Source organism: Chionomys nivalis, chromosome 20 (genome assembly GCF_950005125.1).
Source record: "Chionomys nivalis chromosome 20, mChiNiv1.1, whole genome shotgun sequence".
Taxonomy (NCBI): domain Eukaryota; kingdom Metazoa; phylum Chordata; class Mammalia; order Rodentia; family Cricetidae; genus Chionomys; species Chionomys nivalis.
The window spans coordinates 41,047,484-41,064,577 of NC_080105.1; the positions used below are offsets into that span (position 1 = coordinate 41,047,484).

The 17,094-nt window shown below is 42.3% G+C and overlaps 1 protein-coding gene across 1 annotated transcript in view; it reads right to left on the bottom strand.

Moving 5' to 3' along the window:
* Window positions 1-5,938: 5,938 nt before the first annotated feature.
* The window catches only part of Purg (purine rich element binding protein G), a 52,632-nt gene continuing 41,476 nt past the window's right edge, over window positions 5,939-17,094 (bottom strand). The window contains exon 3 of the mRNA XM_057753163.1: window positions 5,939-6,105. Within this exon, the coding sequence (XP_057609146.1) occupies window positions 5,947-6,105 (159 nt within the window). The 3' untranslated portion in view covers window positions 5,939-5,946. The remainder of the gene's footprint in view (window positions 6,106-17,094) is intronic.

Sequence of the window (17,094 nt, forward strand, 5' to 3'; positions counted from 1 at the left end):
ACATTAATTTCTTATTTCTGTGCACACAGACTAGTGACAATGATTTCTGTCTTCTCACAGTTTCAAAACAAACAAACAAACAAACAAACAAAAAAACCCTTAAATTCAGTCATAGATTCAGTCATAGGAAATGGGTTCCTCTGCCCAGGGTCTCATGTGGAGCTGTTGTCTACCTGGGATTTAAGGTCAACTTCTACACTTGTAGTTGTTGGTAAGACTGACCTTACTGCAGCTTTAGAATTTACAATAATGTCTTTCTTCAAAGTAGAAATGCAGTGTCTTTTTGATTTTAGGAAAGTCTAAACTGGAGATCTCCATCACATCCCCTTCCTCAGAGCTCTCTTTGAACCCACTCTTACAGGCCTGGAGGCTGTTATATCTTTTCTCTTTCTCCTTTTAGATTTCTGACTAAGGACCTGAACTATTCACCACACCACAATTTTGAACGATAATGAAACAAGAAGAGGGTGGTTGTTGTGGTTTGAATGAGATGTCGCTTCATAGTCTTGGACATTTGAATACTTGGATCCCAATTGGTGGAGCTGTTTGGATATGTTTAGGGTGTGTGGCTTGCTGGAGGAAGTATGCCATGTGGTAGGCTTTGAGATTTTCAAAGCCACACATTGTCATTTGCTAGTCACTCTCCCTGCTTGTGTTCATAAAGATATGAGCTCTCAGTTTGCTCTTCCAGATCCCACACTTTTCCACCATCATCCCAAGGCCTTGTTTACCAGTCCTTCGGCTGGGATCACAGATAATCATAGTCAAGAACCAAACCAAAGGCCAGCTCTTAGAAATTATTCAAATAAGAACAAACTTCTAGAGTTCTGGTAGCGAGAAGTGGCATAAAGTTGACCAAGTGGTGTCCTGTATTGGGAAGGCATATCCTGTAAAATTATTACATGTCAAAGATTTTGTTAGGGGACGAATAGTCCACAGGTCTTCTTAAGCTTAAAAATTAATTGCAGAGTCACATAAACATATAGCTATATATGACAGTTGTAAAAATAGAGATATAATGGGCTCAAAAGCTATATAATATATAGCTACTTTGAGGATGTCTTGTTGTAGCCTCAAGAGTACTCACGAAAATGAAGGTGACATATGACAGAGACAGAAGACCCTGGAGTCTCTGTTCCTTCTCCACAGAGATGAAGTTGTGTCTGCTTCTGACTGCCCAAGCTTCAGTATGACTGGAAAGGACATGGCGTAAACTGTCACTAATTCTTTAAAGGCCTTTTGTGATGACCACCAGCTGGGGCAGGGAGTAAGTGCTTAAAGGGTACCTGCTTTAGAAAAATCTTCCTAGACTTTATGGTTAATTTTATTCCTGCATAGTCTATCTCCCATGACATTTATCACACTATATAATATATGGCAATTTGTGCCACCTTCTTAATGTGTGTGTCAGAGTTTTGGATTTAGAGGCTCTATTTCATTTATCTGGGGCTCTCTAAAGCATCTTGTAGAATAATTTACATGTAGATAGATGACATTCGCCAAATATTTATAGATAAACGAGGAAGTAAGCAAAATGGTAAGACCTTACTATGGAGTTGGGGAGGTAAATTATGTTTTATGAAAAAGTAATTACAGTTTTTACAGGCTCAGGTATTCAGCCATATTCATAATAATAAGGAAGGGCTTTGTAGCTATACCACCAAAGATATAGAACTGAAAATGAAGGATATTTCAAAATAACAAATGAGTGAGTTGAGCATCAACTACATGTAAGATACAAGATTGAATAAGAACAATGAAGTCCTGCCTGCTGTGTATATAGAAAACAATACAGAAGCAAGTAGACTGTGAAAACTGTGCTATTACAAAGGGAAAGCATATTTGTCAATCAAGTTGTGTACTAGGAAGTCCTAATTTGAAGGACATGAATGAATGTGACAGGCAGAGAGATGCAGAATGCTCTGAAGTTATCCAAGTATATTCATTGATTAGAGGTACCATGCCAAATATTCACCAACTTGACGGCTTAAAGCAACATAAATTTTTCTCTCAGTTCTACAGGTTGGGTGTCTAAAATGAAGGTATTGGTGAGGCCATGCTTTCTCTAAAGACATAAGATAAAAATCCTTCCTGCAGTGACTCTTGAGTTTCTTGTCTTCGGGCAACATCACTTCGTCTTTACAGAGTTTTCTTCTCCTCTTAGTCTTTTCCTGTGTGTTTGTGTATTTCAAATCTCTCTATCCTTCGTCTTATAAAAATTCCAGTCACCCATTCATTTTCTGAAGGCGCAGAGGGGTTTTTCCTTCTTGGAGGAGACTGAACCCAGCTAGCTGGACTCCAGCAACTTTACTCACACATATCCAAGGCTAACTGGGGCTGAAAAAGGTTCCAACTACCAAAGTCATCTTGTTTTTGCTGCCCGTGAGAGCAGACAACCCACACGGATCTCAGTGCCTTTTGATTATGGCTAACCAGTTCTGCCAGGAGTGTCTTAGGACAAAAGTCGGTACAACTGCAAGCTCTCACAGAGCACCAAGTGCAAAGTCTCCAGAGAGTCAACCTTTCTTCAAGGTTCAAATGGTCTCAAACCCATTTCTCAGGGTCTACTGATGAACCCAAATAGAGTAAAGGCTTTGCTGAGACATTTCTCTCAAAGCCAGGCACCAAGGCTTTCCTGTTCATTTCACTTAAAGCTGGACACAGAGGCTAATTCACTTACATATCATTACAGAGGAGGAGTGAAATCCAGTTCTCTTTCTACCACTTTACCTCAGGAGAGTGGATAAGGGAAGGACTGTAGTTTTGTGTCAGGCACTGGGAAGATGGAGAGACTGATGATCTGACTAGGAGGGTCAGGTGAATGAACATTGTTATACAGACACCTCTGGGAGGGAGGAGATCAAAGTCACAGGAGAGTCATGACTCTTCTTTTGGATAATTGCCTAGAATCTATCCAGTCATGCTTCCAAGGCATCAATCAGGAATAGGGATTAATCTAAGAAAATACCCCAAACTGGAGACTTTGTAAGCAGAAACGTAGGCTTCACATTTCGGAAGGCTTCTAGGAAGCCCTATTAGTAACTCAGATGTGGAGTCAATGTAGAAACACAGCTCTCACCTCACAGAAGTAAGAGTTTGTTCCGTAGCCATATATGAATGACCACAGCCCGGAAACACAGAGTTAGATTTCCCCAAATTCCATGCTTCAATGTGATGATAGTTTGATGAAGTTTTTTTTTTTTTTTTTTTTTTTTTTTATAGTAACAGGCTAACTAAAGTCACTTTTAAAATGCCCTAGTGGAACGCTTATGTTGGGAGTGTGTGTGTGTGTGTGGGGGGAGTGGGTGGTTATAGCAAATTGGGGAACTGGGTGTGGCGGTGTACTCATTTTAACAGGAGACTGAGGCAGGCAGCTTTGGGAGTCTGTGGTCAGTCTGGTTTCCATAGCAAGTTCCAGGCCAGCACGGGTACATAGTGAGAATGTGTCTTGAAAGACAGACAGACAGACAGACAGACAGACAGAACAAAGCAGGGACACCTCCTCAATGGGATTCAGGTGCTATCAACAGCATTCTTAACCCTTTGATTTTTAAGCCAGTGGACTTTCTGTACATCCCAAGGAATTGGCATCATGGTCACAAGTATGTTAGACCAGGGACAAAAGAGGCCATTAATAGGGCTAGAGATGCGCTGTGGACTGGTAACATTCCAACCCCTCCATATCACTGAATTTCTAATCAGCTCATCACCCCTGCACAATGTGTGGCGGAAAGAGTTGTTCTTTTTTGCCCACAGCAGCTTGTGCTGGTAAGACCCACTAAAAGGAGGGATTATTTTAGCTCAGGGTTTCAGAGGTCTCAATTTATCATCATGTGACCCTCTGGGAAATTGTGTGGAGCACCGTGATCATGGGGCAGTATTGTAAGCAGAGTTAGTCCCTTCATGGCAGACAGGATACAGAGAGCTGCCATAGCAAGGGCCAGCAAAAACAGACCGCCTCCTCCAAGAACATTCCCCAGTGACCTACTTCTTCTAACCAGGCAGGAAGGCAGGAAGCTCTACCATTTCCCAATAGTTGATTCAAATTTTAAGACGTTAGATGACATCAATCATTAGGTTAGAGCCTGATGATTTTGTCATCTCCAGAAACACCCTCACAGATATACTCAGACGTGTGCCTTACGACTTTCCTAAATATTTCTCGAACTGACAAGATTAAGAATTTGGAAACTAAGGAGAGCTCTTTGCTTCAAAGACAGCTTCTTGCCGGGCGGTGGTGGCGCACGCCTTTAATCCCAGCACTCCGGGAGGCAGAGGCAGGCGGATCTCTGGGAGTTCGAGGCCAGCCTGGTCTACAAGAGCTAGTTCCAGGACAGGCACCAAAAACTTCAGAGAAACCCTGTCTCGAAAAATCCAAAAAAAAAAAAAAAAAAAAGACAGCTTCTTGGCGCATCTGTTCGTACTCACATGGAGCTCGCTTAAGCTCACAGCGTAAGAGGTGATAAAGGAAGACAGGGAGAGAGCACAGGTGTAGCTGCCGAGCAATCAGAAGCCAGGGAGAAACGCCAGGAGAGAAAGTGTGAGGGCGGCTCTGCCTTGCTTGCTCACCCTTGATAGTGAGTGCTTTTTTCCCCTCTCAGATGGAAGGTTGAGGAAGCTATGTTCAAATTAGAATTGCCTCTCTGGGTTAGGAGAGAATCTAGGATCTAAAAGTCTTTGCATTTTTATGTTATGGCGACATCCATCTAAGACACAAACGCGCCTCCCCAGCACTAACTCATTCCCACGTCCTTGTGAAGGAGCTGGGGAGCAATGATTATTCCCATTTCACAAATAAGAAAAACGTAGCCACCAGAGGCTAAGTGGTTTGGTGAGAATAGCTTGAACCCGTGGAGGGGTTAATACTGGCGTTACTACAACTGTCTTGGAAATGAGCAGTTATGAGTGATTGGTTCAACATAGGTTGACACCCAGATACCTCAGAATTTTTAATGAATTGAATCTTGCTTTGGCTTTATAACCAATAGACTCTGATTATTATTCAGGTTTTAGTCAGCCAGAATGACGAATAACCAAATTTATGTCATGGGATTTCAAGTCACATTTCCCTCTGTCTATTCACTTGGGCCCAGAAGTTGCAGACTCTATCATAGAATTATAAGATCAGAGCAATAACCAAAGAACAGCTCTCAGTTTAAGTAGATTATGAATAACATGTTTTAGTTTCTGAACTCCCAGTAGCCAACTTTAAAATCAGGATTTAGGGCAAGGACAGTAGCATGTGAGCCTGTATATATATTGGACTGATTTACAGGCTAATCCAACAACGGCTAGCTGTGAATGGAAAATTCGAGAATCTAGTGCTTGCTCAGTCTCATGAGGCTGAGTGTCTCACCTGGTCTGCATATGCTGGAATCCCGAAAGAGTAGGCTTCAATGAGTGTGCTTACAAGGTACAGGCAAGCAGACACAGAATGACTCGACCCTCTTCCTCCACTGACCTTCCAGCTGAAGGCATGGCCCAGATTAAAGGTGTGCCTTCAGTCTCAAGGTCTGGATTAAAGGCTTGTGTCGCCCAGCCTCAGGATTCAGATCAAAGGCGAGTATGTTTTTATTTATTTATTTATTTGTTTATTTTTACTTAAAAATTTCCACCTCCTTCCCTCCTCCCCTTTCTCTCCCCCTCCCCCCCATTCCCCCTCCTCCTCCCTCTCCAGTCCAAAGAGCAGTCAGGGTTCCCTGCCCTGTGGGAAGTCCAAGGTCCTCCCCCCCCCTCCCCCCCCCCCCGCTCCATCCAGGTCTAGGAAGATGACCATCCACACAGGCTAGGTACCCACAAGGCCAGTACATGCAGTAGGATCAAAACCCAGTGCCATTGTCCTTGGCTTCTCAGTCAGCCCTCTTTGTCCGCCATGTTCAGAGAGTCCGGTTTGATCACATGCTCCATCATTCCCAGTTCAGCTGGCCTTGGTGAGCTCCCAATAGATCAGCCCCACCGTCTCAGTGGGTGGGCGCACCCCTCATGGTCCTGACTTCCTTGCTCATGTTCTCCCTCCTTCTGCTCCTCATTTGGACCTTGGGAGCTCAGTCCAGTGCTCCAACGTGGATCTCTGTCTCTAGCTTCATTCATCGCCAGATGAAGGTTCTATGGTGATACGCAAGATATTCATCAGTATGGCTATAGGATAGGTTCATTTCAGGTTCCCTATCCTCAGCTTCCCAAAGATCTAGCTGGGGACATCTCCATGGACCCTGGGGACACCTCTAGAGACAAATCTCTTGCGAACCATAAAATGGCTCCCTTAATTAAGATATATACTTCCCTGCTCCCATATCCACCCTTCCTCCATTCCAACCGTCCCTTTCCCCCAAGCTCTTCCCATCCTCCCCTTCTCACTTTTTTCTCCGCATCTCCCCTTACCCCCACCCTACCCCCACCCCCAAATTTCCAATTTTTGCCTGGCAATCTTGTCTCCTTCCAATATCCAGGAGGATAACTATATGTTTTTCTTTGGGTTCACCTTCTTATTTAGCTTCTCTAGGATCATGAATTATAGGCTCAGTGTCCTTTATTTATGGCTAGAATCCACTTATGAGTGAGTACATACCATATTTATCTTTTTGGGTCTGGGTTACCTCACTCAGGATAGTGTTTTCTATTTCCATTCATTTGCATGCAAAATTCAAGATATCATTCTTTTTTTACCGCTGAGTAGTACTCTAATGCATACATATTCCACACTTTCTTTATCCATTTTTCCATTAAGGGGCATCTAGGTTGTTTCCAGGTTCTGGCTATTACAAATAATGCTGCTATGAACATAGTTGAACAAATGCCTTTATAGTATGATTGAGCATCTTTTGGGTATATGCTCAAGAGTGGTATTGCTGGATCCTGAGGTAGGTTGATTCCCAATTTTCTGAGAAACCACCATACTGATTTTCAAAGTGGTTGCACAAGTTTGCATTCCCACCAGCAATGGAGGAGTGTTCTCCTTATCCCATATCCTCTCCAGCATAAGCTATCATTGATGTTTTTGATCTTAGCCATTCTGACAGGTGTAAGATGGTATCTCAGAGTTGTTTTGATTTGCATTTCCATGATGGTTAAGGATGTTGAACATTTCCTTAAGTATCTTTTGGCCATTTGAGATTCTTCTGTTGAGAATTCTCTGTTTAGTTCTGTACCCCATTTTTTAATTGAGTTATTTAGAATTTTAATGTCTAATTTCTTGAGTTCTTTATATATCTCGGAGATCAGCCATTTGTGTGATGTGGGGTTGGTGAAGATCTTTTCCCATTCAGTAGCTCACAAGGCTGACTCCAGCTAAGACCCTAGGCAACAGAGGAAAGGGGGCCTGATCTTGATTTGCCCTGTAATCAGACTAATGATTATCTTAAATATCACCATAGAACCTTCATCCAGCAACTGATGGAAACAGAGACAGAGACCTTCATCGGAGCACTGGGCTGAGCTGCCAAAGTCCAGGTGAAGAGTTGGAGGAGTGAGAATATGAAGAAAGGGGTCAAGACCATTAAGCGTTCATCCACTGAAACAGTTTACCTGAGCTAATGGGAGCTCACCAACTCCAGGCGAACTGGGAAGGAACATGCATAGGACCAAACTAGTCCCTCTGAATGTGGTTGACAGTTGCATAGCTGGGGCAGACTGAGGGGCCACTAGCAGTGGCACCAGGATTTATCCCTACTGCATGTACTGGATTTTTGGGAACCTAGTCTTTTTGGATGGATACCTTGCTTGGCATAGATATAGTAGGGAGGGTCTTGAACCTTCCAAAAAGCAATGTGCCTTACCCTCTCTTAGGATTGAAGTGGGGTGGGGTAGGAGGGTGTGTGGAGGGAATGGGAGGAAGAGAGGGAGTAGAAACTTGGATTGATTTTTTTTTTTAAAATCTAATAAACTAAAAAAAAGAAAGATGCACCAGGAGGAGCAGGCAAGGCTGTGGGAGGTAGCTAGCATGAGCAAAGCCAAAAGCAGCTATAACAGCAACAACAAAAAGATGTTGTATTTCTAAACACTGAAAGGCAACTTCCTCCTTAACCATGGAAACAGTAAGTAATGACACCCGGGGTCAAAGACATAGACGCAATCTATCACTCACTACTGACTATTTTCGCTTTGGGAAACAGTTGGTATACCTTCATATTAGCTGCTGCTGGTGGGGAAAGAGGGAAGGGAGTGGAAATTTGGCATTTTTATGCTCCAGAAAACAGTTCCAGAGATGGGGATATAATTCAGTTCGGAGAACTTGCTGAGCATGTTCACATGAAAACAATACAATTTAAACTAGAAACTGCAAGAGCACATTTCTCTTGGAGGTCTCTTAGCCAGAAGGGAAAGCAAGCAATAGAATGGCAGCCATGAAAGGACCTAAGGTCAAAAACCTAGCAAGCAAGAGAGCACCCCATTCTGAGATACACCAGCAGGTCTTGCCCTAGCCCCTTCCCACTCCCTTGCTAAACTGTCAGACTACATTCCTAAAGCTAGCCACCAAGGTCTGTTTGGCCTCTTTGTTACGCCTGACACATTCCTGAGACTGATCACCAAGGTCCAACTATCAAAACATCAAGGTCCAGCTTTGAAAATTCATTGTTTGCCTGACCATTTAAAATACCCCATCAGAACTTATCAGCACATCCTAACTCATTCTAACACAGACCTATTTTTCCTCCTTAAAATTAACACTTGCAAAGCTATTAGCTGCAGTTTCCACCCGGTTCAGAGTCAGCTACCTTGTCTCTTTGCCTTGCTTAATAAAGGATCTTTGTGTTTGGTTTGTTCTTGGAAATTGGTGTTTGGGTGAGGTCTGTGCCTAATCCAGAGTCCAGAGGGGAGCAACCCGCAGTCTGCAGGTCCCTTCAGATACTGTTAGATATGAGTATTTCGTCTCTTCTTCGTCATTCCATTTTACAAGGATGGTATTTTGCATGCATGTATGTCCGTGTACCATGAGGGTGCAGTGCCCACAGAAGCCAGAAGAGGACATCAGATCCCCTATAGAATCTGGAGTTATAGATGATTGTAAGCCACCATGTGGGTGCTGAGAAAAGAACCTGGGTCCTCTGGAAAAGCAGTCAGTGCTTTTCACTGCTGAGCCATCTCTCCAGCCCTTGTTTCTGTCTTTTATTTATTTATTTATTTATTTTTAAATATTTATTTATTATGTATACAATCTTCTGTCTGTGTGTATGCCTGAAGGCCAGAAGAGGGCGCCAGACCTCTTTACAGATGGTTGTGAGCCACCATGTGGTTGCTGGGAATTGAACTCAGGACCTTTGGAAGAGCAGGCAATGCTCTTAACCGCTGAGCCATCTCTCCAGCCCCTTGTTTCTGTCTTTTAGTCGATTTCCCTAGTCTGGTATTTATTCAATGCTTTATTTAAATCAAATTGTTTGGGTACTAAAATAAATTTATTTAAAATTAAAGTCTTAAAAAAATTAAAGTCTTATATGAATACCATAGGTAAAAAAACAATATTCAAGTCATAAAATCAAGCTAACAAGACCCTGCAAGGGCCCGAGTCTCTTTCTTCTTCCCACAGATCTGCTGATACCAACCTGTTGAAAAGGAGACTGTAATGGTTTAGATAAAATGGCACCAATGCAATGGTAAATGGCCAATGTAACGGTGCCATTTTATTTACATCTATTCTCTTTGGAAGAGGTGGCTGCAGCTTCTTGTCCTCTCCCCACTTCCCCCTTCTCTCTTTCTTCCTCTCTCTCCCTGTCTCTTCTATAACCCACTCAATAAACTATACCCACTTTCTCTACATGACCTCTATCTGTCTCTCACCTGCTGTGCATGGCTCTGGCTGCCCTGCTGACCCACCAAGGTCTCTCACCCACTGCCTCCCACCTGCCTGGGACCCACAGAGGTCTCCGGTTGCAGGATCTAGCTGCCCCTTGTGACCTGTTGCTGGCTCTTGGGGACCTCTGCCACTTTATCTAAACCATTACAGAGACTAGCAGTTATTAAAGGTTCAAATCCTACCAACAACCGAAAGAATGTGATTTAACCTGAAGAGTGGAGAGGAATGAGAGGAAGAGTTTCCTTTTCCTTCCACATTTTACGCCTTATGTCTGTGCTACCTAAAATTACTATCTGTAACAACTGACTTCATCTTGGTTGACAGTTTGTGGAAGCAGAGGCATCCTTGTTTAGCTGTTAAGAGTTATTGAAAACAGTCTTCCAGAGGACCCTAAGAGAGACATACATGGACTTAATCTACATGGGAAGTAGAAAAAGACAAGATCTCCTGAGTAAATTGGGAGCATTGGGGACCATGGGAGAGGGTAGAGGAGAGGGGAGAATAAAGGAGGGGAGTGGAGAAAAATATATAGCTCAATAAAAACAATAAAAATAAAAGAAAATACCCTTCCTGGATTTAAACTATGAACTGCACATGTACAAACCAGAGATCTAGAGCAAGCCTCCCTGCTTAAGTTCCATCTATGGACTCAAAGTAGCAATAGTGCCCACTTCACAGTCTGATTGTGAGGTTCAAACTCACGGGCATGAAGTTCCTAAATACCTCTTTTTTTAAAAAAAATATTTTATTTATTTATTATGTATACAATATTCTGTCTGTGTATATGCCTGCAGGCCAGAAGAGGGCACTAGACCCTCATTACAGATGGTTGAGAGCCACCATGTGGTTGCTGGGAATTGAACTTGGAACCTTTGGAAGAGCAGGCAATGCTCTTAACCACTGAGCCAACTCTCCAGCCCCCTAAATACCTCTTGACATAAACTACTATTGGTCTACACATGCCAGCTATTATTCCTATTATCCTACACTTCTGGACACAGCTGCATGCCTGTCTCTGGTCTCTTAATGGTTTTTGTTTTATTATTCTCCTCTAACCTTCCCTGTCTCTCCTCTGACTTCCATATTCTCAGTTGGTGGGTCAGGTTGGGCTGACTCTAACCTGCTCCGGAGAACACATCCTATGCTTGGAGAATGGTTCACCCCCATCCAACCCCACTCAAAGAAATTTCTCAGGAATTGATCTAATCCAAGTTGGGTCAATAAAATCAAGTCCCAGGACATTTATTGGGTCTATTAGAATAGAATTGCTTTCTTTCTGATGTGGTTGCTAAGGATACTATGGATTCTTAGGTCACCTAGGGCTGTAGGATGCTGTTTTTGTTTTAATCACATCTGGGTGCGGCGAGAGTTTACACAAGAATGAAATGAACACAGAAGAAGGTGTGGTCGGCAGACTCAAAAGAAGCCATGATGACTTGAATATTTGAATTTCAACCTTGATTCAATATAAGCTGTTTATTTCCAGTGACATGATCCAACATACCCTTTTTGTGTGCAAACAAATTTAAGTTGCCTTTTCTTATATCTGGGAACAAGAGTATGACTAGTGTTGCTCTTTATCGATTCATGGCTTCTTTCTATTGCTTTCTTTGACTTGGCTGTGTAGTTTTAATATAACATCATCCTGTTTTTGTGATAAACTATGAAGAAATCTTTTAGGTGTATACTATAATACTGCTTAATGCACTCCCATGATCTTACCTCTGTTGTTTTATCCATTTAAGCTGAACCTTTCAAAAGCAGCAATATTTGAGTTCAATTCTTTTTGTTACAATCTGTTTTCTAAGAGGTCTAGTCATTTGCTTGGATGCTGGTTCAAAACTGTTATGCCCAGATTACGGAGTCCCCTGCAAAACCAACTAGGAGACAGAGTCCTGTATGTAAAAGCAAAGAGCCTTTATTCTTACACACCTCGATCTCTCCATGTGTCTAAGTTATTGGAGTGATGGAGAGCCCCAAGCTCAGTTAGAGTTGGGTTTTTATGGTAGCAAAGGTCGGGGAGGGGGAGTGAGGGATTTCTAAGGTTCAGGACCCCTGATTGGCTGACATTTTTCTAGGGGTGACCTGGGGAAAGCGTTGGGTGTGTGCTGGCCAGTGATCCTATCTACAAAGTTTGTAATGTTAGGAATTTCCTTTGGATAGTCTCAGTTTTTGGTCTTTCTTGGAATCAGGTATTGCCTTAGGGTAAACTGTGGGGGCCAACCATAATAAGCTAAATATGGACAGGTCACCCAAAGGAAGTTCTTTGCCAAAATAGAACTTAGCCTTTGATAAATTTAATAAGAGGCTGGAGTCTCAGTAGTTTACCCTGAGGCAATGCCTGGCTGCAGGAGGAACCACAAACAGAATTTACCAGACCCTCACCCAAGAACAGAACATTCAAAGGAAATGCCTGGCATTCCAACCATTGTAGATAGGATCACCTGCCAGCACACATTCACCAGGACACCCCAGACAGATGTCAGCCAATCAGGGGTCCTAAACCTCAGAAACCCCTCACCCTCACCTTTACTACTATAAAAACTCACCCAATTCTAATTGCACTCGAGGATCTCCAGATATTCCAATACATTGGACATGCTGAGAGATTGAGTTTGCAAACTTGATTAAAATAAAGGCTCTTTGCTTTTACATATGGGACTCAGACTTTTTTGTTGGCTTTTGTGGGGACCCCACAGATTTGGGCATAACATAAACTACTGAGACTCAGGCCTCTATTGAGCTTATCATGGCTGGGGCCTACAAAAACCATTATACGAAATTAACTTATGAAAGCAATACTTGTAAGGGCAAAGAAATAATCCATCCTCAGGTCACAGAGGAGCTATTTCTCTAGGATATATATTGAATGGACATACTCTTGTTGTACCCTGAATACCTTTTAGTTTAATATTAGTATTCTAGAAGGGCCCAGAACAGGAAAGCCTTCATTAAGCAGTGAAACCGGTTTAATACTCACATTTAGAAACACCAATGGATGCATCATTCCTTTGGATTCCCATTGGTAAGTCAACCCACTCCTAAGCCTTCAGGAATCTTTAAAAACAGTATTGAAAGTACTTAAAGCCCTCCTACATGGAGGTGAAAGGTGAGCCAGCTAGCTGGGCTTATCATGAGAAAAACAGCAGAGACCTAAGGTTTGAGTGTGTGTGTGTGTGTGTGTGTGTGTGTATGTGTGTGTGTGATGCCATAGCCTGAATTAAAGGTCTCTACTATTTTTTCAATTAGTTAACTTTTTTAAAAACAATCTTATGTTACATACCATGGGAACTTACATGCTTTGTTTTTGCATACATGTTGGGAGGATAGCATCTAACAGAACATGGAAGAAGCAGGCCAGCAAGACGGCTGAGTAGCTAAAGAGGATTGCCACCAAGTTTGACAACCTGAGTTCAGGCCCTAGGACCCACACGGGGAAGAAGAGAACTAAACCTCAAAGTTGTTTTCTGATCTACACACATACATAACACACACACACACACACACACACACACGCACACACACACACTAAATGTACAAAAAATGTTAAAAAAAAACAAAGACTCTCTTAGTGAAAGAGCTAAAAGTTGTGTGATAATATCCACATGCTGTTTAATTTTGCTTTTGGTTGCAGAATAAAGTTTTGGGTCTTTTGGTATTTTATAACTTGTTGCTATAATTATTTAAAAGAAAAAATAAACAACAGAACCCCCCTAAAACCAAAGAAACCCCAAGCCAACAACAACAAAAAAGAATCAAAATTAGGCTAACATCTCCCTCCCCTGCAAACAGGGGTTATCTGTGATTTTAGCAAGTGTTTAGCTACTTCCTGATCCTCTTTCATTTGTCTCTAATAAATCATCAGTTCTAGTCAAGTAGTGAAATAACCGAAAGATTCTGCTATCTACTTACCAGCAACCCATTCAAGATTACTGTCTGAGAATTATCTTTTAATTAAATGCTTACGGTTTTATATATCTTTGCTGTAATAAACACCTATGTGCTTAGGTGTCAGGGATGTGGTAGTAAGACACTAACAAGCTCACCCTGAAAACACCTTGAAAATGCTGTAAGTTTCCAAGTGAGAAACTTGTCAAGTCGAGATCATGCTTTGGGGAAAAGGTGTGGCGAAGTGAGGAATAAAAACACAAGACCAGACTTAAAGATAGTCGTCCTAACTTTTACCAGCTGGAAACGAGAGGAAGCTACAGAAAGCTACGTGTGCACAAGATGTGGCTGGATTAAAAGAATCACTTGACCTGCCCTAACACAGGACAATTTTTATGAGACAGCACACAGGAAGGGCGACATTCTGCGAACGTGAAAGAGTGTTGGAGGGTGGAGCTTGCTCGCATGTGTGTAAGAAAGCCACAGAGCGCAGCAGATTCAGGAGCGAAACAAACCTGCTTTGTTTTCCAAGGAAAAGTGAAAAATTTTAGTGAATGAATTTTCTTCAAGTTTCTCTCTCTCTCTCTCTCTCTGTTTGTGTGCGTGTGTGTGTGTATGTGTGTCTGTGTGTAGAGAAAGAGAGAAAAAAAAAAAGGGAGAGAATCAAATGCAAATGCCAAACTCCCACACTGACCTATTTCCATAGCCACCTCATCAACAGAGTAATAATGCCCAGTAGAGACGAGAATTGCCTAGAACAGCTAGAGCCATCTTTGCTATTTGAATGACTATTTATGCTGGCAGCAGTTTTCAGAGATAGAAAATGCTGGATTGGGGGCTGGAGAGATGGCTCAGTGGTTAAGAGCACTGGCTGCTCTTCCAGAGGTCCTGAGTTCAATTCCCAGCAACCACATGAGATGAGATCTGGCGCCCTCTTCTGGCATGCGGGCATACATGGAGGCAGAATGTTGTATACATAATAAATAGATAAAATCTTAAAAAAAAAAAGAAAATGCTGAATTGAAGGGAAGAAAGGTTCCTTCTCATCGTTTATTCCTCTACAATGCCGAAATAAAAATAAGTGTAAGGGGATCTCACAGATGACTGGCAAATTGGATGTTATTTATTTAAGCCCGTTGTCTTCAGGGATTAAACGTTTTATATTGAGTGGATGATATTTAAGACTTTCCAGTTACCAGCCCTGTGATGACGATGGCGGGAGTGATGTTAGCCACTGCTATTTACTGAAAATTCGGTAGGTGTCTGGCCCTACTCCACACACCACCTACCCCTACAGTAGCCGACTGCTGCAGGCACTATCATTGCACTATCATTGAGGGATTGTGACTGGGATGATTTCTGTGTCCAACATGACACACCTAATGTACAGGCAGAGCTGAAATCTCAGAGTAGGCTGGTGGAATTTACGTGCTGAAGTCTAATCACCAACATGATAGACGTTTAACGGAGGCTTTCTGGGGGTGATTTAGGCTGTGAGGGTGGAGCCCTTAGTAATTAGGGTAGAAAGGTTAGAAGACTAGCTCGCTCTCCTGCCACAGAGTGAAGGTGCAATGATAGAACGAGGCTTTGTGGAAAGTGGCCCCTGCCAGAACTGTGAAACATAATCTTCCTACAAGCTGCTCAACTTACGGTACTTTGCTAGAGCAACTCAACCTGACTGAGGGTACAGGAATGTCCACAAGTATGTCATCGTCGCTTTGGGCTTCTAGAAAAAGTAAGATATCCCAAGACCAGTTACTAGCGTTATTCTTTTCCATCCAGGATGCATTTGATAATGAGAGAGCGATTGAGGGATGCTAGAGAAGGCAACTGTGAGTCAAGCCTGGGGCATATGAGAAACCGCAAGCAGTTAGAAGTGCAGAACAGATCCCTGCCCACTGCCTGGGGCTTCCGACAAGTGGCCTGCCATTGTCGTGTCCTCTAACACAGCAGAAAACACACGACTTTGCTTTATGTCGAAGGCAACTGAATATTTTTACATTAAAGCAAAATTTCAGCTCTCTGTATCCAATGAAAGAAAACACAGTATCTTCAAGCTTCCCAGCAATCATTTCCCCCAACCTTTCAAATTTTTCTTTGTAAATCTATTAAATCTATGTACTTCCCACGATACCCATGAATTGGCCAAAATAGAGAAATATGTGACCGGATTTAAGGTACAAAATACATCCTATTTATTTTTATCTTTCTCTTTAATTATCATCTTTGAATTTAAATTATATAGCTGTCCATCAAAATGTGTAAACAAAATATTCCCACCTTGATACAATCAAAATAAGATATTTGGAAATATGACTAAAGTACATGTTTATCCTCAGTATACCTGATTCATTGCCTCATAAAGAATTTATTTGAGTTTTAGATATTAAAAAAACACTACTCTCATATTGCACGAAGGAACATTGATGCCACTTACATGAAATGTACTCACCAGGCAAAACTCCACAGACAGAAAGTAGGTTTGTGGTTGTGTAGAACTGCGAAGGAAGGAGTTGAGAGACGTGGAGATTGACAGCTACTGAGCGTGTGGTTTTGAGCTGTGTACTTGAGGGAGGGTGATGGACATATCCTGAGATGAAGCAGTGATGCTTGGGACTCATCTTCTCTATCCCCGCCCCCCACCCTGTCAACCCCACAGATTTGCATGTGGTAGTGGTTATGTTCACAGGTTCTGGCATAGGATCCTCGCACGGTTGCATTCAGAGCTATTCAGGGGTGACACCCGAATGTTTATACATCTCGTTTCTCACAGAGCTGGAGGGTGGCCAGAGATTTTTCAGCCTCACACCAAGTGCAGGGGAGACTGCAAATGGCTGCTGCCACCCAGCTAAGTTCAGCGCAGCCAGAAAGCCGTCTGTTTAAGACCAGGAACTCCAGCATAAAGGAAATTATATTTAAATAACAATGCTCCATCTGTAGACAATCCAAGCCAGTTTACACTAAAACATCTTTGTCCCCATTGTTGGGGACCAGGCAAGTCAAGAGGATAATCCCTTTAAGTTTTTCTTTCTCGTTTCCAGTTGTGAAATGAATGAATAAATGCGCCCAAGAAGTACATTAAGGGAGATCACATATGTTAAAGAAAATAACAGAGTGTCTAGCATATGGTAGCTATGTGAGAAATAAATGATACAGTAGTTTCTTAATAAATAGAGGGGAGCTGCTTCCTGCTCAATAAAAAGCAGGCTTCTGCTTGAAGCTGTTCACTAATGCATAGTTATTATTTCACCATATGAGAGATTGAGGGTGCAATTAGTGGCTTTAAGTACAATTTGCTTATTGGGGCAGGGGCAAGAGGGGAGGATGTAGGAAAATCGTTGCTTCTTTGCAGCACCTACATTTTGTCAGTGTGGAGAAGAGAAGGCCCATGTATTTAGTTGGCGTGTTTAACCTCT